The sequence below is a fragment of the Bos mutus genome, chromosome 4, assembly GCF_027580195.1.
Source record: "Bos mutus isolate GX-2022 chromosome 4, NWIPB_WYAK_1.1, whole genome shotgun sequence".
NCBI lineage: Eukaryota > Metazoa > Chordata > Mammalia > Artiodactyla > Bovidae > Bos > Bos mutus.
The window spans coordinates 26904869-26927593 of NC_091620.1; the positions used below are offsets into that span (position 1 = coordinate 26904869).

Genomic DNA, 22725 nt, shown 5'->3' on the forward strand with positions numbered 1-22725 from the left:
AGGACAAAGCCGGGAAGCGCTGGCGGCGCCCCGCCTCGGGCGGAGGGGGGGGCATGCACCTGCATAGCCCGCCGGGCCTCTGCTCTCCCGGCGCGCCTCAACTCCGCGGCTCCGCTCGCCGGCTCCGGATTTACTAGAAGCCATTTTGTCTCCCCCACCCCCCCTCCCCTCCCCTTCCCTCTGACCTCCCCGCCCCCTCGACTTCCCCCCTTTTGTTAATTAAAACTAAGAAGTGAGAATGGGAACGAGGTGGCCAGCTCCGGCAGAGAACGCTTAAGGACACCACGCCAGTTCTTCCCTTCCTTCCTTCCGAGGTAGGTGACAGCGAATGATTGGGTGGGGATGGTCGCCTCGGGGGACAGCAAGTCCCAGCTTTCCGAGGGCTAGCCTGGGCGGGGGGCGCTGGTAGACGAGGGGCCACTCTTTAGTTTTGGCATGATTTTTTTTTTTTTCTTCCCGGCCGATCTGCTCCGTCTCTCTAATCGCCCCCTCCCCACCTCCTTCTCCAGATGGAAAGAGGAGCTCCTAGCTCACTTAAGCCGGGGTAGGGCTGGTTCTCCTTTCCGAGCCAAAATCCCAGGCGATGGTGAATTATGAACGTGCCACACCATGAAGCTCTTGTGGCAGGTAACTGTGCATCACACCTGGAATGCCGTCCTGCTCCCCGTCATCTACCTCACGGCGCAAGTGTGGATTCTGTGTGCAGCCATCGCTGCTGCTGCCTCCGCCGGGCCCCAGAACTGCCCATCCGTCTGCTCGTGTAGTAACCAGTTCAGCAAGGTGGTGTGCACCCGCCGGGGCCTCTCCGAGGTCCCTCAGGGGATTCCTTCCAACACCCGGTACCTCAACCTCATGGAGAACAATATCCAGATGATTCAGGCCGACACCTTCCGCCACCTCCACCACCTGGAGGTCTTGCAGCTGGGCAGGAACTCCATCCGGCAGATAGAGGTGGGGGCCTTCAACGGCCTGGCCAGCCTCAACACCCTGGAGCTGTTCGACAACTGGCTGACGGTCATTCCCAGCGGGGCCTTCGAATACCTGTCCAAGCTGCGGGAGCTCTGGCTGCGCAACAACCCCATAGAGAGCATCCCCTCTTATGCCTTCAACCGGGTGCCCTCCCTCATGCGCCTGGACCTGGGGGAGCTCAAGAAGCTGGAGTACATCTCCGAGGGGGCCTTTGAGGGACTGTTCAACCTCAAGTACCTGAACTTGGGCATGTGCAACATCAAGGACATGCCCAACCTCACCCCGCTCGTGGGGCTGGAGGAGCTGGAGATGTCGGGGAACCACTTCCCGGAGATCAGGCCTGGCTCCTTCCATGGCCTCGGCTCCCTTAAGAAGCTATGGGTCATGAACTCACAAGTCAGCCTGATTGAGCGGAATGCTTTTGATGGGCTGGCCTCGCTGGTGGAACTCAACCTGGCCCATAATAACCTCTCTTCTTTGCCCCATGACCTCTTCACCCCCCTGAGGTACCTGGTGGAGTTGCACCTACACCACAATCCTTGGAACTGTGATTGTGACATTCTCTGGCTAGCCTGGTGGCTTCGGGAGTACATACCCACCAACTCCACCTGCTGTGGCCGCTGCCACGCTCCCTTGCACATGCGAGGCCGCTACCTGGTGGAGGTGGACCAGGCCTCCTTCCAGTGCTCCGCCCCCTTCATCATGGATGCCCCTCGGGACCTCAATATCTCGGAGGGTCGGATGGCAGAACTTAAGTGTCGGACTCCCCCCATGTCCTCTGTGAAGTGGTTGCTGCCCAATGGGACAGTGCTCAGCCACGCCTCCCGCCACCCACGGATCTCCGTCCTCAACGACGGCACCTTGAACTTTTCCCACGTGCTGCTCTCAGACACAGGGGTATACACATGCATGGTGACCAATGTGGCGGGCAACTCCAATGCCTCGGCCTACCTCAACGTGAGCACGGCCGAGCTCAACACCTCCAACTACAGCTTCTTCACCACGGTCACAGTGGAGACCACCGAGATCTCGCCCGAGGACACAACGCGCAAGTACAAGCCTGTTCCTACGACGTCCACTGGTTACCAGCCGGCTTATACCACCTCTACCACGGTGCTCATCCAGACCACCCGTGTGCCCAAGCAGGTGGCAGTGACCGCGACGGACACCAACGACAAGATGCAGACCAGCCTGGATGAAGTCATGAAGACCACCAAGATCATCATCGGCTGCTTTGTGGCAGTGACCCTGCTCGCTGCTGCCATGCTGATTGTCTTCTATAAACTTCGCAAGCGGCACCAGCAGAGGAGTACAGTCACAGCCGCCCGGACAGTTGAGATTATCCAGGTGGATGATGACATCCCTGCGGCGGCACCTGCAGCAGCAACAGCAGCTCCGGCCGGTGTATCAGGTGAGGGGGCAGTCGTGCTGCCCACAATTCATGACCATATTAACTACAACACCTACAAACCAGCACATGGGGCCCACTGGACAGAAAACAGCCTGGGGAACTCTCTCCACCCCGCGGTCACCACTATCTCTGAACCTTATATCATTCAGACCCATACCAAGGACAAGGTACAGGAAACTCAGATATGACTCCCCCCCCCCAAAAAAAAAACTTATACAAATGCAATAGAATGCACACACACACAAAGACAGCAACTTTTGTACAGAGTGGGGAGAGACTTTTTCTTGTATATGCTTATATATTAAATCTATGGGCTGGTAAAAGAAACAGATTATATTAAAATTTAAAAAAGAAAACTCAAAACAAAACTATTTTCTAACTTGTAAGTTCTATTTAAAGGGGGTAGGGAGGGTTACCTTGGGAATGTTGTGGGGTAGAAGTCACAAGTCAAGTTGCTATGTGGCCAGAAGGGATTTCTGGTATACGGTTAAAACTGCTAAGATAAAACCAACTTAAAACACCAACAAACATCCCTAAAGAGTTAGGGTGCGGGCTGCTGAGGGGTGGGGTGGGGGTAGATGGAATCTGTCATTTTTTTTTTTAGAAGATGCTTCATAGGACCCAGGACTACCCATTTCTGTAGACATCTTTCTTAGGCTGAGAGCTGTCTTTGCAGATTTATCTTATTTAAACAAAAAAAATTCCAAAAAAAAAAAGCACTAAGAATTTGTACTGTGCTTAGAATGTTGAGAGGCAATAAATTTTTCTTCTGAGGCCAAGGGGAAGACAGATCTGTAACATGGTGTTTTAAACAGGAAAATCACCGAAATTCAAATGAAACCCTCAAGGGACTGAGGGTGCGCACCCCTGTGCACAGGTCTTCTTGGTTTGTGCACTGGGACACCGCACGCCCCGCCTGACGGGAGTGCAGAGGGAAGGCGCAGAGAAGGAAGGGAGCTGGCGTAGCTTGCAGTCAAATGCTTTCACATTGTACCAGATTCCTGCAGTTGGGCTTAACCCACTCTGTGCAAGGCATGTGTCTATTCAGGGCTTCCCAGGTGAAGGAGGCGGCTCCTGAAGGGGCCTGGGGGTCCCAGAGCGGGATGGGAGCGGACAGCAACAGAGAAAAGGTATTCACGGGAGGGCATACATCAGCATAGTGCCATGTCCACCTGTTGTTCCCAGCATCTGACAAATGATTGTCGACAATGATGGCATTTGATGATTTTCTTTTAAAAGGGTTTGTTTGTTTTAAGGTGGAGAAAGGGAGGAGAGGCCGGGAGTGGGAAGCTTGGGGAAGTGGAAGCTTTTCTCATGCTTGTGATTTGGTGACTATTCTAAATGCTGATTCATTAGGGATTATTACGGCTGATGTCAATGGGTTGTGGTGATGGGTAGGGGGCAGAAGATGGGGAGAGAAGAAAAGGGGGAGACAGAGAGGGCACAGGCTCATTTAAAGTGATGAAGCCTTTCCTCACCAAGGATGCTTCAGAAAAAAGATCTGAAATCCACAGTTCAAACAAAGTGATGCACACGCAGGCACAGTGAGTTGGCCGTGGAGTCCTGTTGAATGTAGCACAATGGGGCAAAAGCCTTCCCTCTCCCAGGCCTGCCTCAGGAGGAGGGGAGGAGAAAGGGTGGGCGTGGGTGGGGAAGGCAGAGATCTCTGTTATGCTGGTCCATTTAATGATGTAACTTTACATATTATTTTAGCTTTAAAAGGAAATAAAGGTTCAGATTTGAAAGGGGGGTAGGGTGGGGGGTGGGGAAATGTCAACAAAAGAACATTGATTGTAATGTGAGAAAAGTGTATTTTTGTATTTTAATAAATATTGTTCAATTTTTAATTCAATGTCCCTAAAGGGTTAAATTGAGTAAGACCCTCAACCTATAGCTTCTTATGAGCATTGACCGAATCATTTCTATATAAAGGAATAAAGGGGGGGGAGGACCATGTTCAATTTCTTTTAAAAGTATGGGAACACGTTGAAGCTGTCAACCACTTTTCCTTAGCTTAAATAAAAGTACCCCGATTCTAGTGCACCTTTCACAAGCTAAGTGTGTTAGTCCCTGGCTCTGTTGGGGGTAGAACCGAATTTCCTGTGCCCTGGAAAAGCGGGGGAAATGGGTCAACCTCAGCTCCTGGGACCCAGCCAGGAGTTAAATGCCACCTCAGCAGAAGCTGCTGGTCAGACAGCACCAGCTTTACTGGGGGGACCCTGGGGGACTGGGACTGAAGAGGACTGCAATAATGTTGTTGGGATGAAAAGATCCCTCTGGCAGGGCTGCTCCCATTCTCTGGGTACTAAATAAACAAATGTGTCTCTCGGTGGTGGTGGTGGGTGTCGGTCTCCTGATGCTTAGCTGAGGAGTGTCATTCAGGCAGGCTGCCTGAACTGGGACCCTGCGTCTCTTCAAGCGCCAGTATTTATACTAATGCAGGGAACCGGGACTGAGTGGGTGTGATCTCCCTGGCACTGAACAGGGAGAGAGGCGGCAGCACTTTGCAGCAGTTGGCTAAGAAAGGGCCAATTCTTAATCCTCCTCTCTCTCTCTGTGTATTTTGCTTATACAAAATTTCTGGGTATCCGCGTTTGTGGCAGCATGTATGCATGGGCTCACACTTTAAGAAACTGCTATTCATGTTTCTAGGCTACAATGATGCGTTCTCTCTGCCTGTCCTCTGCTACCCTACCCCCAATAAAAAAGAGAGAAAACTGCAGCAGAAAAAAGGGTGGGACTTGGCTAGGACCAGCTGAAAAATGCAAGAAATCACCCCCTTTCCTGGTGCCATAGACACAACTCAGGCTATTTATTAGAACAGCTTCCCAGGTACACATTCAGAGGTGATTGTGAAGGAAGGAGCGGCCTCAGAAGCAGAGGGTGTGGAGCCCATTTCCTCCCACCCCTGCTCTTCCGACAGCTCTCTGGGCAGTCAGGGAACTATGCAGTTGCTGTGAAATGACAAAGGCTTGGGGGCTGAATAGACATCTAAGGAGAGAGGTGAAGAAACAGGCCTGAGACATTCCTGGGGAAGAGTCCTAAGAACAGATGCACCTGTCCTGGGGGTGGGGCATATTCAAGCTCTGGAATGTAAGGGAGAGGTGTTTTCCCGACAGGATATGGTTCACGGGCTTGAGTGTCGTTAGAGCTGTTAGGGGGGTTCCTTTGCTCACTGGGCGTGCTCCCTGACCTGGGCACTGGTTCAGCCTCTAGAGCAGCAATGCTCCTTCGCCATGGTGTTGAGTATGCCCTTCTCTGTAGCAGGCACTTGGGTCAACTTTTCAGAGAGGGGTCCCCTGAGCACCGAAAGTGCCGCCTTTAATGCTAGGCGGGAGACTCATCCTTGGCCTGGCCAAACCGTAGGGTTTGTTACCTGAGAATGGAACATGGGTTGGCAGCTTGCTGGATTGGGACAGGGGGGTGGGTGTGGGAAGAGTTACAGCAACATGTTAGAGGGAAAAGAGCGCTGCTGATTATATGGAGTTAGGGAGTTTTCGTGACAATTTTTTAAAGGCCGTGAAAGACCATGTAGTCTAATCCCTTCACATTTTATAATCAAGGAAATGGAGCCCCAGAGCAACTGAATGATATAGTCCAAAGTCACACTGCTAATTAGGGGAAGAGGTGGGATTGAAAGCCAGGTCTCCTGACTCCCCAAACCAATGTGATTTCTCATTCAGGCTCCCAAGAACATATTTCCTTCCTGGCCAATATGAAAATGGGACCTTCCTATAGATACTGCTGTGCTCTTTTCTCCTCCCTCTTGGAGCTGTCCAATCTCCTTTGAACCAGCTCTGCTGAGCGGAATTCTGACCACAGGGGCCCCAGAGCTGGCCCAAGGGCCACGTGTACTAAGGAGTTGGATTCTCAGGACTACACAAAATAGCTGCCCGATTCTTAGGTTCAATGGCAGACAGAAACCACAGGAATCCCACAGAGGGTAACGACTGCTAGGTAAAACGTAACGCAGACAAGGCTGGGTGTTCACAGTGGAACGATGGCTTGGTCCTCTCCCAACCTTGGCCTGGGAAGCTCTGCAGAGTAAAGGACTGACAGAGGTCTTAAAGCACCTCTCAGAGCAACTTGTGCACAGTGAGTGGTTTCTGCTTGTTTGGCTGAACAATGAGACTGTTTGGGGGAGGCGGGGGGCTCCTTAACTCTTCTCCATTGCATCTGCCCTAGCCCCAGCTCTAAAATCATGATCTGATTGCTACTCCCATAATCTGCTCTAGGACATTTTATGACTCTCTGGTCATAAAGCTGCATCCTATTGGCAGTGAGGGTAGAGGAGACAAACTAGTTTCTAAGGCCTAGGGACACCAGCTTTATCATGGCTGTTAACAGAAGGCCAAGTGGGCTTCACTCAGCCCAGGCTACTACCTCAGGGGCCAGGGCCTGCAATTATGGCTCCAACATTTTACTGCAACAAAATTAGAGAAGAAAAGGAAGAGAAAAAGAGAACATTTATATCCAAACATATGTCTGATTTTATCTCCTCTGCTGGCACTCAGTGCTCCATGCCATCGGCTAATGCAGGCACTGTTCACGCCATTTCGAAATCCTGCCTCAGCTAAACTGCAAGGCACTTCTGGCTCAAAGCACCTCTCTTGGTTTCTATCCATTCAGAAAGCACCCTTTCCCCTGGAGGGGGGAAGAATGGTTTGGGCAGTGGATTACGGTTGTTTTCATCTTTGCTTTATATTGAGATGAAGTGAATTGCTTCTTGGAGCAGGGATAAAGGCTTCAGGAAGCAGATCAGTGAAATATATGTATCTGCAAAGCAATACAGCATAGTGCTTGCAAGTACAGATTCTGGACCTGGTCTCCCCAGGCTGAATTCCAGCTCTATCACTTACTAGCTGTGTGACTTCAGACAAATACTCATTTTCCTCATCTCTAAAATGGACATAATATTGGTGTCTACTTCAATACTTCGTAGCTTGTTGTAGGAATTAAAATTTGATGATATTACATAAGGGGAAGACCAACTGACCAGCCTCCATCACCACCTCTATTATTGAACCTCATCCATATCCAAAGAGAGAACACGCCTACTGGACTAGTCTAGTGAGGGGGGATGGTCACCCAGAAGTCCTGGGGAGCAGGACAGCACTGTCTACAAGCCCAAGCACTGTGGGAAAGATGGGTTTACTTTTCTTCTTTGTGCTCCGTTCTTTAATTGAGCCCTTTAGATGACCCAAGGCACTGTCCTAGCCCAGGAACAGATTACCTTTCCTTCTGGCGAGTCAGGAGAAAAGGTAATCTGTTGGTGGTGATGGTGCACAAGCTGAGAGCTGGGATAGGAAATACTACCAGAAACCCTGGCCGTTGCCAAGAGGGTAATAAGCTTCCTAGTGTCTTCTCAGATCATCTTGTTTCTTTATCGGGGTGCTTTACCAAGGGAGGTGGGCCCATGGAGGCACCAGGAAGGAGAAAGGAGCACAGAGAGGGCTGTTGGGGCTTCAGAGCAGTTTCGGGGGGCTTGGAGGAAAGAAAAACAAGACAGGAGAAAAAGCACCAGAATCTGAGCAAATGAGAGTGGAATGGAGCTATGTGGCAGATACAGAGGCTAAGGGGCTGCAATGCAGTTCGGGAGGAAAGCCAGGGAGATTCCTCTGCCCTCACAAACAGGAGGCTGGCAGGACCCTGGATGGGGGGAGGACTGGCAGTGTGAAATTCATGTCATGGAGCAGAGGAGAAGAAAGGCAGGGAGATCAACTTTCCAAGAGAAGCCTAAGAAAGCAAGCATTTGATTTCCTAATGAGAGGCTAGAATTAGATTTTAGCATGATCACAGGTTTCATCCTCTGGAACATGCCAGCTTTGCTGTCAGTACTTGGGCCAAACCACCTACCCACGACAGTCCTGTTCCCGAAGCTGGAGGCTGTCCACTGCTGGGCAGGGGGCGGGAGATGCTGGAGGCTGTCCACTGCTGGGAGCAACCCCTCCCTCAGGGCTGTAATCAAATTCTGTTCCTGACAGACTCCCTCCTTTCTAAGAAGGTACAGTCATGGGAGAGGAGAAGAGGGGATATAGCAGCTCACTGTTTATCCACAACAAGAGTATTATTTCGGTGGTGGTGGTGGGGTTGTTATATAAATTATGTTTCCCCATAAAAATCATGACGACTCTGAGTTCAGTGCTGCACGTGGACCCTGGCAGTGAGTCAGAGAGACGAGGCCGGGGCCTGTGGGGGATAGCCCTGAGAGAGGAGGCTCTTTTGGCCAAGGAAGGTAGCATTTGAAAGGATGGTGCTGTCATCTCTAGCTTAGCCCGGTAGAGATTTCTGGACCTGTAGTAGGGAAGCAGTAAGGCTGAGAGACCACGCTAACGCCAGGTTTGGGGATTGGATGGACCAAAGTGGTACTTAGCTTTTCAGGTTCATCCATTCTGTGTGCCTAGAAACAACACCAGAGCCATTACTAAAGTTGAGATTAATTACTAAATACCAAAGGAACAGCCCTTGATCTACTTGTTTTTTTAATATCCATTCACCTGCTTATATCTCCCATTAATAAAAAGCACACCCTCCATTCCTTCTCCTGTCACACTTCCCCACTCCCGTGTGTGTCCAACTGTCTGTGAAGACAGGACCAAGGATGCCCCGCAAGATCCTTCCATTCTAGAAGCCCAGTGGCTCTTTCTTCCTTTTCACAGTCCTGTTTCCTCTTCTGAGGCAAGTCCTTAATCTGTAGTTTCTTATATTTCACAACCCTGGTTTCCCTGTCTGTGCAGGTGGGGATGTAGTCACCAGATAAGCCACTCTACCCGTTCCATGAGTCAGCAAGGATGACGGAGATGAGCTTTCGCACGCTGTTCCCTGTGCAAAGTTTGGTTTCCTGGCCTCAGGCTACTGTTCCCCAGGCTTCAAGGCCCAACCCACTCACCCAGGTTCATTAAGGACACTCAGACAGGTCCTCCTACTCAGGTTCCACCCTGGAGGTGAACTGAATGAGCTGGAGGCAGTTCCCTGGATAGTGCCGTGGTGTCTGCAGGAATGCACAGCACATCCCTCGCGGCAGGCCCATCACAGTGCCAGACATGGACCCCAGGCCTCAGATACCGACGGCCTGTTCCCACAGCCCCCCAGCTGCAGTGGCTACAGTGATAATCTATTACCACTGCAAGAAGACTTAATTTCTGGACTTAAAGGAAGTCGGATAATACTTTATCCTATTAGCGTCTGCCTGTGTGAATTGACAATGGCTTCCTTCTGACATGACAGTGTATTCTTCCCATTCATCTCTTAAGGGGATGAGTTGGGGAAGTCTGGAGTTAAGATTGGAGGGAGGGCTGAGGAAGAGACTGCTAAAGGAACCAGAGGAAGGGAAGACAATTTTTCAATGGGGAATGGGGAGAGGAGGCTTAGAGGGATATGGCAACACTGAGACAGCTCAGAGAGCAGGCCTGCATTTCATTCGGCTTCCTTGTGAGGGAAGTAGTGCCAGCTGCTGGGTGTGTTGTGTGCACGTGTACAAGGGAAAAAGGTTCTGAAGTCACAGAGGAGAAAAGCGCGAGAGAGGACCGGACTCGGCCTATTCCGTGTGCCTCTGGTTTCAGCTTGTTGGGCTGCAGAGTGACTTTCCCATCCTTTAATCCCTCTTCCGCATTCCTGTTCTGAGTCCACACCGGCTCTGACCAGTGGGATCAATGTCAGCTGAGGGCCCCTCCGCATCACCTGTGTGTTCTCACAGCTGGTCGACCTGGGGGGCAGCTGAAGACAGATTGATAGTTTCCAGCTTCTGACTTCAGGAAGGTGGAGACAGTGAAGGGAGTTTCCAAGTTAATTCAGAAAATCTAGGTGAACCCTCTTATTTTATTTGTGAGGAAAAGGAAGCCCAGGGAGATGTGACTGCCAGTGCCCGTGAACTGGTGGTACTGGGATCAGGTCTCTGGGTTCTCAGCCCAGCACCAGCAGGGCTACTGAGACTTATAACGGCAGGGGGCGCCACTGACAGAAGCTACAAGGTGACCAGTGCCCCTGGAGTCTGCAAACTGGTGCCATCCCTTACTTTTTGCTTCCAGGGAGGCAGGGAGAGGAGCGGAAGGCCTTTCACGCCAGTACTTTATCTGGGCTTCACACTCTAAACCAGATGGTGGCCACACCTGACTTCCCTCAAACAACTAGAAGTGAGAAATCCAGCAACTTTTCCTTCTCATCAACTACGAATGTTCCAGGGCAGGGGAGTTCTGATGGCTGCCCAGCCAGTAAACAAATTAGAAGGGGCATTTGTGGCTGAGGCCACCCTACCCATCTCCATAAGAGTGAAGAGCTGTAAAGAACAGGTAGAAGGAAGTTCTGCAGAAGCTCAATCATGTCAGAAGTCCGTTCAAGGTCAAGCTGACTACTGGAGAAGCAGGAACGTCTTCCCTGGTACTGTAAGCAAGGAAAACCTCAGACACCCTGGGCTGACTCGGGGGCCTGCAGCTAGTGAACGCCCCTTCCCCCATCGCAACAAATCCTCTCTAGGGAAACGACAGAGTGGCCCTGGCTAGAATTCTATCACATACATTTAATTAGAATCTGTCTCCTTCATGATGGTTTCAAGCGAAGTCCCAACACAAACATTCTAAAAAACAGCCGCTTGCAGCCAAGGATCTCTTTTAACCAAGTTAATTTAGCAGAAATTGGCCATCTTGGATGGGGTGGAGTTACCTCTCTTCTCAACTTCAAAGCTGGGAAGAAAGGGAGGTGGGGAATGCAGAGAAATAAAGAGGAGGGCGGGGGCTTTGAGCAAATGAGTTTCCGTCTATTAAGGAGCGGTAATTTCTGCTAGCTCCCCTAGAGACCGGTCCCCTCCAATAATGGCCTGACACTAATGATTCCCACTCCTAAGCAACAGCCTGTGTTCTGCTGGTGTTGAGCTGAACCGTGCCAGAGAAATTCCCTTTCTCTCGGAGGTACTGCTATTCTCATTACGCAGGAGAGATTACCAGCCAGGAGGATGTACTCTTGGGAAGGGGGACAGAAAGATCACCAGAGAATGTACCTCTCCAAGACTTGGTGCTGCTGATCTAGGACAAGAAAGGCTGAGAGACAGGCTAGAGGTTAGTGCTAAGAGGAAAGGGCAGACACTCTGAATAGGAGGGCGAAGACGAGAGAAAGCAAAAGCTTAGGTAACTCCTGTCTGACTCTGTGACCCTGTGGACTGCAGCCCGCCAGGCTCCTCTGTCCAAGGAATTCTCCAGGCAAGAATACTGGAGTGGGTAGTCATTCCCTTCACCCAGGGGATCTTTCCAACCCAAAGGAAGATCTCCTGCATTGCAGGCAGATTCTGTACTGAGCCACCAGGGAAGCCCCAAGGAGTTGATAAACTTAATGCAAGACTGGCTGGGAGGCAGTGGGAGGTCATGGGGCTCTGGGTGTGAGTTAAGCTCAGGCATAATGGACAAAAACCGCTAGCACCTGAGGAAGGCAGCAGGGTAATATGAAAAAGCTGAGTCCATTTCAGGTCCTTAAAAACCAATCACGTTCAGGGCAGAAGCCCAGGCATGTGGGCTAACACTGAAACTGGGGTGATGACTGAGACCGCAGTGTCAGTGGGGGTGGGGGAGGGGGGTCCTCTTGTCTTACCCTCTCCCTTCTCGTACTCTGAGGCCAGTGGGGAAAGTTAATGCCACCACGGCTCTAGGTACTGCCGAGGCTGCTGCCAGCAGGTCTTGAGTCAGGGGCAGGGAGTCCCCTTATTTTGCCCCGGTGGCTTCCCTGTGATGGAGACGGACTGCTTCCAGCAGGCAGCCTGGCCAGAGAGCCTGCAGTGCAGACAGATGCCTTGGGCCGTAATCAGGATGGCGAGACCCTTTATGGTGCTGCAGCTCGGCTCTGGGGCAGTGCCAGAGCGGCAGGGTGATGTTCCTCAGCCAGATTCATTTCCCCCCAAACCTCTTCAAATATGTGGGCCATGGAGAGAAGCAAATTTAATTAAATTACTGTGTTGTGGGCTGCCCTTCCTGGGCAAGGGCTAAAAACGGGCTCCTGCTGACACTCAGACCCATCTGTGTGTACAGAGCACGCGTTTCTTTGTGCTTGGCTGTCAGCAGCTGGGTGGGGTTGGCAGTGCCCACCGCTCGCCCCGGTGAGCCGGCCCCTTTGCCGCAGCGAGGCAGAGTCAACACTGATGCGGCCGCGGCCCCGTGCGGCTCCGCTGACCTTTTCCTTTCTACTTAAAAGATGACTGAGCGGCACTCCCCCTTTCTCCATCAGTTCCTTTCTCCTCCAACGCCTCTCTTGCGGACACCCAGGACTTTCCCGGAAGGCAGTGCCCGAGCCGCGCCAGGGAAGGAGGAATGAATCTGCAGGGAGGTGTGATTCAGAACAGGGCAAGGCAGGGTTTGTTTAGCTTGGCAGGAGATGGAGGGGTCTCCCTGGTGGATCCTTCGGAGTGCCACTTCAGCAGTTCCCCACTGGCAGCTCCGTGCTGGAGATGGAAACGTGCTCAGGTGCCAGAGCCCAGCAGCATAGCTCTCGCCCCACACCACGTCCCTGCTTGGGCATCGCGGTGGATATAGAGCCTGACTGTCACACACATGGGCAAGGGAGCTCAGTAGCAACTCAAACCTTAATTTGTGGAAATCAACACCCTGAAACAAACGCTGGCTGTGCTGTTACCCGTCAGCCCCCAAGGTCATTTCATCTCCCTTCTGGAGGTTCAGGACTTACCGCTCCAGCTTACAGAATACCACAAGGGTAAAGAGTTTGTCCCCAGTAGAGCTGAGGCTGGGAAATGGACTGAGGCGGAATCAGGTGTGCAGAGTTGGGGACACTGAGGGACGGTGGTGGTGGGGGGCGCTCCTTTTCATTTGGAACAGAGACCCAGGAAGACTCAGCTGGGAAATCTCTTCCTTACCTGTCCCCAGAGAGAAGGGCATCATCTCTCATGCCTACACCTATACTGAAAGCCACACAGAGCCTGAGAGGGTCACCTTGTGCTGGGGCAGCAGGAACCATCTAGTGGGCAGCTTGCAGCTGTACTTATGCAGCCCCCGTAGGCCCGGGACATCATGGCATCAAGCAGACGCCTGGATGATGTGGGCTGTGCAGGCAGCCCTTTTGGGCCCTGGCTCGGCAGGTTTACAGGCAGTGCCGTGGTGAGTTTGGAGGACAGAACCTCCCCACTCCAACCTCCAAGCCTCTGAACCTGTTACGTGACAAGGGGCTTGGCAGCCAGGGGATGGCCGCATCCACTGGAGCTCTGCTGCCCTCTGGACACTGCGCCCCACGGCTCCAGGGCTATTCTCCTGCGTCACCAGGGGGGTGGGGTGGGGTGGGGTGGAGGGCAGTGCATCTGCTGAGGTGTTTGCTGGCTAAGGTTTTTGGCTACAACAAGGTTACTTTAAGGGTTAAGACAAATACTGTCAATTTCAGACCCTGGAGATACCCATCTCAAGAGCCTGGATTGTGCCTGTGGGTCACTTAGACCAGCGGATCTAAATGATGACAATGCGTGGATGTGGGGAGATTTGGGAGAATGGCATTGAAACATGTATAATATCATGTATGAAACGAGCCGCCAGTCCAGGTTTGATGCACGATACTGGATGCTTGGGGCTGGTGCACTGGGACGACCCAGAGGGAGGGTATGGGGAGGGAGGAGGGAGGAGGGTTCAGGATAGGGAACACAGGTATACCTGTGGCAGATTCATTTCGATATTTGGCAAAACTAATACAGTATTGTAAAGTTTAAAAAAAAAAAAAACGAAAGCAGGCAGGTGGATAAAATGTGGTACTTGAAGAGAACGGATCCAAGAGAATAAGTTTCGTGAGGCTAATAGGCCAAGCAGCAATTGTAGCAGGAAGAGAAGGCAACACCCAATGCTAAGACAGAAGCCCTGGAGGACAGGGCCAATCATGAAGAATAGGAAATCCAGCAGTTTGGTGATACTTATCCTGTGGCTTTAGAGAAATAAAAAGGTTCCCAGGTATTGGTAAAAGGTAAAAGATCTTCCTTCCTTCCTTATCAAATTGGATAGAAGAGAATAGACCCCAACCATGATCTTAGGAGTGGAATTGTTATTTAGTCGCTAAGTTGTGTCTGACTCTCTGCAACTCCATGAACTACAGCATGCCAGGCATCCCTGTCCTTCACTATCGAAGGCCCCTTAATTCTTCCCCATCCACTGTATCATGCTTACTAGGGCATGAGCGTGCTCGCCAAATGACTGGCTCTGATGATGGGGAGAGAAGCAGATACATCTTCAGGCAGCCTCTGCCTCAGTCTCTGTGTTACTAGTCCTTCAGTTCAGTTGCTCAGTCGTGTCTGACTCTTTGCGACCCCATGGACTGCAACACGCCAGGCTTCCCTGTCCATCACCAACTCCCAGAGCTTACTCAAACTCATGTCCATCGAGTTGGTGATGCCATACAACCATCTCATCCTCTGTTGACTCTCTTCCTGTCTTCAATCTTTGCTAACATCAGGGTCTTTTCCAAAGAGTGAGTTCTTTGCATCAGGTGGCCAAAGTATTGGAGTTTCAGCTTCAGCCCTTCCAATGAATATTCAGGACTAATTTCCTTTACTGGTCCTTGGGTGCCAATAAAGATATTGTAGCATTATCAAGGATTAAAAATACCCAGTCCTTAGGAAAGTACCCCAAGTTATAGGGAGAGTGGGTAATATATCTCAGTCCTGATATTCCCTCATGAAAGGGCTGGCTTTGGGGGCTGTGTTGAAGCCACTTTCACCTGGGACAGTTTCTCCAATGGAGGAGAATGCTTGGAAATAATGTGAGTGGCAGCTGAGCCTCAGGGTAAATCCTGTGAACACTGGTATTGCTGGCGCAATGGCATTCCAGTAGGTGCTAGTGTCCCTTAGGTTTACAGACTACCCGAACGAGCCAGTGTATCTGCACTTGGTCCCAAGCCACACGGGTGGGCGAGGAGCCTGTGGCCCCAGCACCCCATCCTGCTGCAGGCTGCTGCCAGAAAGCATGGGTGTGGGTCTCACCCAGGCCCAGGCTGCTAGATGGGACCCCCATTCCTGCGCCTCGTCTGCAGCTCGGCAGGAGGGCAGAGTGATGCCCAGGCCCTGGTGTGCATGTCTTTCTTATGTCCAAGGTCACCCCCGACTCTGCTCACATTTGTCATCTGCCACTTCATTTCTCTTGGAGAGGGACGAGGAAAAAGGAAATGAACTGATAACAGTGGTATGTTACAGGGCACCACCTTTTGGCACCTGTAGCCTGTCTGAGAAAGCAAGGCGCAGTAGAGAAGTTGCCCAGTCTGCCTTAAAGGGAGAGAAGGGGAGGGAAGGAGGGGACGCTGATGTCTGACACTTGCCCTTGTCTCTGATTCTCTCTCAGCTCTCAGTAACAGTTAGCAAGCACAGTTAGGAAGCTAGAACCAGGGCTATTTGCAAAAACAGATTAGCTGTGCCGCAAGCTGGGAAGTATTTCCTACATAATCTGAACTTAGACCTTGCCATATCCTTATCTGATGTGGTTCAGATTTAAAAAAAAAACAAAAATTTTTTTTAGTGTGTTGTCTGGGTTAATATGCCAGAGCATGAACTGAGTGGTCTCCCTGGTAGCCCCAGGTTGACCTGCAGGCCAGGCTTGGCCCAGCCCCTTCATCTCTGGGAAAGCAGGGCACGAGAGGGCTGGGAGTGGCGGGCGTTGCTGGAGAAGGCCGGGCCATCTGCACTACTGTGAATCAAGGTTGGCTCCGACAGAAGGCGCGAGGGAGGAGGTGCAGCTGCTGATGGCTCAGACAGCTTGGACCTGTCCAGGCAAACAAGCCGCTCAAGTGCAAGAACAGCCAGCCAAGTAGGCAGAGCACGAATAAGGACTCAAAGCTTGAAATATCTGACAAGATGTGGAGGGAGGAGAGGAAGCTGTCTGGGATTTTCAACTGGTGTCTGGCCTTGCCTGTCGCGGCCGAGGCAGACTCTCCTGCTACGGTGGGGCGGGGAGGTGATGCCCGGGAGCTGGCAGGTGTGACCCAGGTGAGACTCCCTCAAGCTAGACTTAAAAAAAAAAGTCTTCATTTGAACAAATTGCAGAGACAGCTCTGGATTGTCCTCTAAAACACAATCGACCTGCCTTCCACAGATACCTATCTGCCCTCCAAGGTTAAGCAGCACCGGGCTCTGCGTGGGGTGGGGGATGGGGGTGGGGGCTGTGGCTTTACCGCACCATCTGGGACAATAGCGGTGTCTTGGAACCGGTTAAGGAAGGTGACGGGGGTGCCCAGAAGCGGCAAGCACCCCTTCACCTTCCTGTGGCCGGGGGGTGGGGAAGGGAGGCCAGCAGTGGGTGTTCAAGGGCTCCTTCTGGTGAAGACCCTCCAACACAGCGGTAGTCAGTCCCCAGTACATGTTATCTGCACGGAGAGAGCGGTTAAAAAACATCCAACGTTCCATCGCTAGATAAGATATGGAGGAGACAGGACTCTGATATTTTAAAGATACATCCCGGTGATTTGAGAGCACGCCTGGGCTGACAGCCCTCTATCTTGAGAGCACACTCAGACAGGTCAGTCCTGTCACCGACTCCAGAGGGTTCCTCTTGTAGGTGGTTTTGCTTTAAGTGAAGCCAGCGGCCTGGAGGTTTCATTCAGGTTAGGAGAGTAACTTCTAAGAACACCGGGCCAGATATCACTCGACCGATGGCCCCCCAAAAAACACAGGGAAACCCTCCTACAAACATGCTGCCCTCCTCAGAGGTCCCGGCAAGGGGGGAGAGAGGACAGACTGCTCAGAGGCCAGTGGGTATCAAGTGGGAGAAACAGAGGCACAGCGAGAGTATTATTTATTCTGAAGGAAAGTGGGAAGAGAACAGACACCTTCCCTGGTCATAGGCTGCTCTACAAACCGACTCAGACACAGTTCCAGGTCAGCACCCAGTTTAGGTTCAGAAGCCTAAACGAGGGAGAAAGTGCTGTTTTGAACTTTAGGTTTCTGACCCTCGGCTAATGGGCGCTGGCTGCTGAAGCCCTTCTGTGGTTCACTTAGAGTCAGTCCAGCGGCCAGCAGTGTGCCAGGTGACAGGGAACAGTGGAGATGAAAGACCTGGGCCGTGCCCTTGAGGAGCTCAGGACAATGGGGGAGACAATTACAACAGATGGTCTGCAGGTGCAGACCAGGGACCTGTGTGCTAGGGAGCAGCATGGAGTCAGGGAGAGCAGCCACCTTCTCCCACCCAAACGGCGCCTCGGAGCCTGCCGGTCTGGTCCGGATGAGGGAGCTGCCCGCCCTAGAATTTGGGGTGGAGCACTGGCCACCGGCAGGACTAGCACTGACTCAGACCTCAGAGGGAAGGCAGATGCTCCAGGACCCCTACAGAGATGAAGGAGGCGACTTCTGCACCTCTCTCAAGCTGGCATTTGCTGAAAGGACTATGCCAAGGCTTCCCCCAGGAGCACAAAGGAGGGTGCCCAGGCTCCCAGTAAATATGACTGGTAGTGAAGTTCTGGGCTGTGTCACCTTGGCAGTCTGTAGCCTTCCCTCCGCTTCAGCTTCCCTTAGCGACACATAGACTCGCTGAGCATTTAGGTGTAAATCACAAGGCCCCCCTCAAGTGAAGGAGGGCCAGCAGGTTGCCCCTGAATGAAGGGGTGCTAAGCCAGAATCCTGAGCAAGGCTGTGCTGTGTAAATGTCACATGGAAGCTTCTAGTTCGAGCTCTGGAGCTCCGTTTAGCTTGGCTGCAGCCAGCTGCTATTCACCCCACCTGCTGAGCAGCCAGCGCGACATTTAGCTTTGGAGTCAGCATAGGCACCGAGGACACAAGAGAGTCATCACGGACTCGCATGCAGAGCTGAGAACACGGGGACTCCTGGGAGCAGGGGGAGGGGCAGGTTTCAGCCTCCCACCCCTACGGTAGCTTCAGCAAAATCCCACTAGGTTATAGTGCTGAGCACCGAGGAAAGCCGGGCTCTCCTGGGGTGTGCACCACTGCGCAGCTGTCTTCTGTCTCCTGTGTGCGAGCAAGGGCCTCAGGGTGGAGTGTGGGAGCGCTGGCAGGCACGCTACGTGGCGCAGCACTGCTCGGGGCTGGGTGACACTGAGGTCCTTCGGTACAAGAGACATAGCAGACCAGCCGTCCACTGTGGACTCTGACTGCAGGCCCAGGTCTGGCTTGTCCTTTGTGCCCACCCTGCGCCTCACCCAGTCATAAGTCTGGGGTGCAGACTACTTGTGGGAACTCATCCTGAAAGGTCAGTCTTAGGTTATCCAAAGTCAGAGCTGATCTAGGGAGCAGTGATCCAAATTTAATCGCTTAAACCACTGGTTCTCAACCTGAAATGAACATCAGAATCACCTGGAGAGCTTTTCAATTAAATATTTTTTCATTATTAAAAAAACCTTTTGATTTGAAAAACCTGAAACACTGAAAATAGAGAGTTGTCATGAACTCCTATATACCAGCCATCCAAGTTCAACAGTTATTGAACTTGTCATATTCGGTTCAGCTATCCCCTCCTTTTCTCTGCTGAAATATTTTAAAGCATCTTCGAGACATGATGTCATTTTGCCCTTCCATACTTCAGCAGTGCATCTCCCAAAAAAAACATGGCCATTTCTTATATAACCATAGTGCCACTATCACACCTAATACAATTAACAAAATCATTCCATGGTATCACCTAATATACCTGGGAAACTTACCCTTGCCTACCTCCCCAGGACCCACTTTGGTGGACGCAAGCTCCACCAAAGTCCTATAACCCCCATCATGTGGTATACAAAAAAAAAATAAAGTCAAGGAAAAGGTGACAAGTCACAGACCAGGAAGAAGAAGGGAAGGAAAACAAAAGCGTTCGGAAGTCAGTCAGCCACAGAGCGGAACTGCTTATTCAGGGCAAGGCTGCCGTAACTGTGAGGCCCACTCACTCGGTCCCCCAGACCCACCAAAGGTCTGAGAGGTTTGGAAGGAGAGTTGTTCCAGCTGCCCTGGGGCCCCCAGCACCTCACACCAGTCCAGCCTGCGTTTTCGTCCTCTATTCTAGCTCTTTTCTCTCTGTGCACTCTGGCTCACTGGCCTGGTATTCGGGGCAAACTCTGAGCCTTAGCACCTGACCCTAGATACGATTCATGAGGTCTGTGGTGAGGGGCGTGTACCAAAACTTCTTGGGTGTTGGCACTAGGGATTGGGACCACATCTTCAAATTTACTTATTAAAAAAAAGAAGAAGAAAACCTAAACAAAACATCCTGAAAAAAGATGAGGCTATATCACTGCAGCTAAAAATACCTCTACTGAGGGCGTCTGCTCACCAGCTCCTCAATTAGAGATGCTACAGGGCCCTTTGTGAGCTGCGCAGTGTTGGCAGCTCCACAGGGGCTCTGGGTGGCCAGGGACAATCCCAGGAGCACTGACTAGTGACTACTGGGCGGAAGGGGCTGGCGAGCTAGCTGGCCAGAGTGGTCGGCACACATCAGGCAACACCCATAATCCTTTCTTTTTTTTGGTGGACCTACTGCCTAAGCCAAGAAACTTCTGCTGCCTTCTGCAGCAGGCTAAAACACCATCTCTGAGGTGGTCCCACAGTCATGGGGACTGCCACTGACTTCCTAAGCTGCACAGGAGTATGACGACAACTGGGGGGGGGATGGTGGTGGTGGGTGGGAATGCCACCCGGTCTGGCCCAGGGTGTGTCCATCCTGCTGGACAACCTCCCAGTGTGAGTCAGTGGTAATCAGACACAGGTAAGGCCCTCAGTGGTGGCCTCAGGAAAAGGGTGTTTAAAATGTAGGCTCGACACCCGAAGGGGTAACAGAGTGGAGGTGGAGGGCCTCATGGCAATGAGGGTCTCTTTTTCTGGGTCCTCGCAGCACCTACAGGTCACTCACTCCAGCAGAGTCTTTTTTACTGGGGAAGATAAAGTCCCAGGGAGGTATGGTAGTTCTTGTCAAGGTCATAGATTTAGTAAATGGAGGAGCCGAGACTTAAACCTGGGATTTTTGATTACAAGTCCAGCGCTCTGTTCCACTATACTATCGCAATGAGTGGACCCGTTCTAAGTATTCAAGAAGTGTTGAAAGAGCTATGGGAAATGATATTTTCATAGTTCAGGTGCCACAGGGATCTCAGGTGAGTGTTCCCTGGATGACCTGGGGATTCTACAATCCTTGCAGGTTCTGGGAAACTCAAGGGTCAGATTCAGCAACTGCATCATATGGTCAGTGGGGGATGGTGACAGTGCCGTAGATCTGATCTCCAGCCAGAGATCCAAAGCCACCCCCCTCTTCTCTGCCTGGGACAGTGGGAAACATCTGGTATCAGCTTGACTCTGGGCTGTCAAGCAGAAAAGGGGGCAAGGCCAAGGCCACGGTGTCTGGTTTGATGCAGGTGATGTTTCCCTGTCACGTTTCTTGGCATTGTGTGTGACCCTCAGGAAAAGAGTTTGGAAGCTGAAGTCAAAAGCATGAGAGGACTGAGTCAAAAAAAAAAAAAGAAAAGAAAAATGGAAACAGACAGCGAGAGGTGTAGGAGAAGGTACAAATTGGTCAGAAGAAGAGTGCAAATCAAACATTTCCTGGGTGTATGAGAGTACGGGCAAAAATGGCCTAAAGTCTTGCATCGTCCAATATGGGCAGCCTCTAACCACATGTGGCTATTTAAATTTCATTAAAGATCCTGTGCCTCAGTTGCAATAACTACATTACAAGTATACAATACCCAGAGGGGCTAGTGGCTGTCACACTGGACAGAAAGCACCTGTTGTTCTATACTCGCAGAAAGTTCTACTGGACAGTGCTGGGGGGCTGCCTGGTTATCTCCGCTCATTTCTTACTGGCCACAATGAGTAGGTTCTGACACCTTTTTGGGGAAGAACTGAACTGGGGGAAGCCAGAAGGTACCATTATTCACTCTCCAGCAAACCTACTACACCTGAAAACTCGAAAGCTCAGCGCGACTGCAGCATGAACCTACCAGTGTATGAGGCTCCCCGGGCCCTAACCCCCTTTTTCCCCTCTCCCCTGCATGTTTACAGCCACTCTGACCTTTGCATATTTTATTCCGATTCTATTTTACACTGTTTTAATTGATGTTTAATATAGCTTAACTCTGCATGGTGTTCAAAGCCCCTCACCAGGGGGCCGTTCACAGGCAGAAGCACAGTTAATAGCAATCCCCAGAAAATTATGCCCTGTATCGAAGTTGTCATTGCACCATATAAATGCTTATTATTACTACTGAATTCTCCAGCCCTGACGCCTTCCTGTGTTTACTAGGTAGCAGATCAACCTCTGTGTTAGTGCCTTCCCTACGCTGCCACACCATTAGGACTAAATATAGCCCGTGTGTGTATGTTTAGCTCCATTTAGCTGTGCTTTGGAAGAAGAGGGGGTAAAAAAATCAGAGTTAATTAAATTGCCGGAAAATGTAATTTGTTCCTCCCCCACTTGACAACCCCATGAAAGACAAACAGACATCACTGCTACCAAGATAGGTAACTGGCCTCAGCTATAAGGTGGAGGGAAGCCCAGACCAAGGTAACAGGACACGGCTTTTGGACTGGCCTCCTGTGAGCATAGAGTGAGCAGGTCTAAGACCACAGGATGCTGGGAGGGCAGCCAGGCACTACCCTGTGCCCAGGCTGAATGGGACCAGAACACAGAGCTCAAGCTTGAGGGGCAATCTTAGTATGCCAAGTAGCTCGAGGGCAATCCAGCTAGGAAATCTGACCCCCTAACTGTCACCTCTCTTAGTAAACAAACAAATTTTGGGCTCTTCTGAAGCTCAGTTTTTGGCAAGAAAGCAGCTTTTCTACGATTCACATGTCAGGATAAGCAATGGAAAATTCCAGGTGAGTCCGGTACCTGGCCTCCTCCCTTGCTGGCAGGCCTTCCCCTCCTGTGTGCAGCTCTCTGGACACCCTTGTCTAGTGAGAGTCTTCTTTACAGAACACAGAGGGTCTGGAAGACTTCCTCCTGATTTAGCTCCTTGTTCCTTTCTCACTAAAATAATCGAGTGTAGACGACACACAGGCTTGCCTCTTCTGTCTGCCTGTCACATACACCTAACTCCCTTTTATAGGCTGCCAATGTCATAGTCTCCAAGGTTACCTGTACTGCAAGGGGATGGACAGGTGGTATGGCTGTTGTCTGGGAGGCACTGCAGAAGTGCAGGTGAGAGCACTGTGATCAGAGTGTGGAGAATGCAGGTCTATGAATTACTGTGTGAATGTGCCCAAGACCTTCTTTCGGCCTCAGTTCTCAACTACTGTGAACCCTATGGATTGGACAATATAACGTCTAGGCCTCATAGCTATAAAATGCTCTAATTCAGTATTCTGAAGGCTGTACGCTCAAGTCCTTGGAAGCAGAATGGGTCATGCTTATTTCTATTTATAATCCATTTTTTATTTTTGCACTCAATGCTCTATGGAGAAATGTAGATTT

General features: G+C 51.2%; 2 protein-coding genes across 2 annotated transcripts in view; one reads left to right on the forward strand and one right to left on the reverse strand.

Moving 5' to 3' along the window:
* SND1 (staphylococcal nuclease and tudor domain containing 1) overlaps positions 1-22725 on the reverse strand; it is a 421566-nt gene that overhangs the window by 62439 nt on the left and 336402 nt on the right. The gene's annotated exons all lie outside the window — the stretch shown is intronic.
* On the forward strand, positions 186-2897 carry LRRC4 (leucine rich repeat containing 4). The gene is made up of 2 exons (XM_005893663.2): positions 186-314; positions 510-2897. The coding sequence occupies exon 2, from the start codon at positions 610-612 to the stop codon at positions 2566-2568; it is 1959 nt and encodes a 652-aa protein (XP_005893725.1). The 5' UTR covers positions 186-314; positions 510-609; the 3' UTR covers positions 2569-2897.

What these genes read in the sequence shown, in the direction of transcription:
- LRRC4 (XM_005893663.2), top strand. Translation starts at nt 610, where the DNA reads ATGAAGCTCTTGTGGCAGGTAACTGTGCATCACACCTGGAATGCCGTC.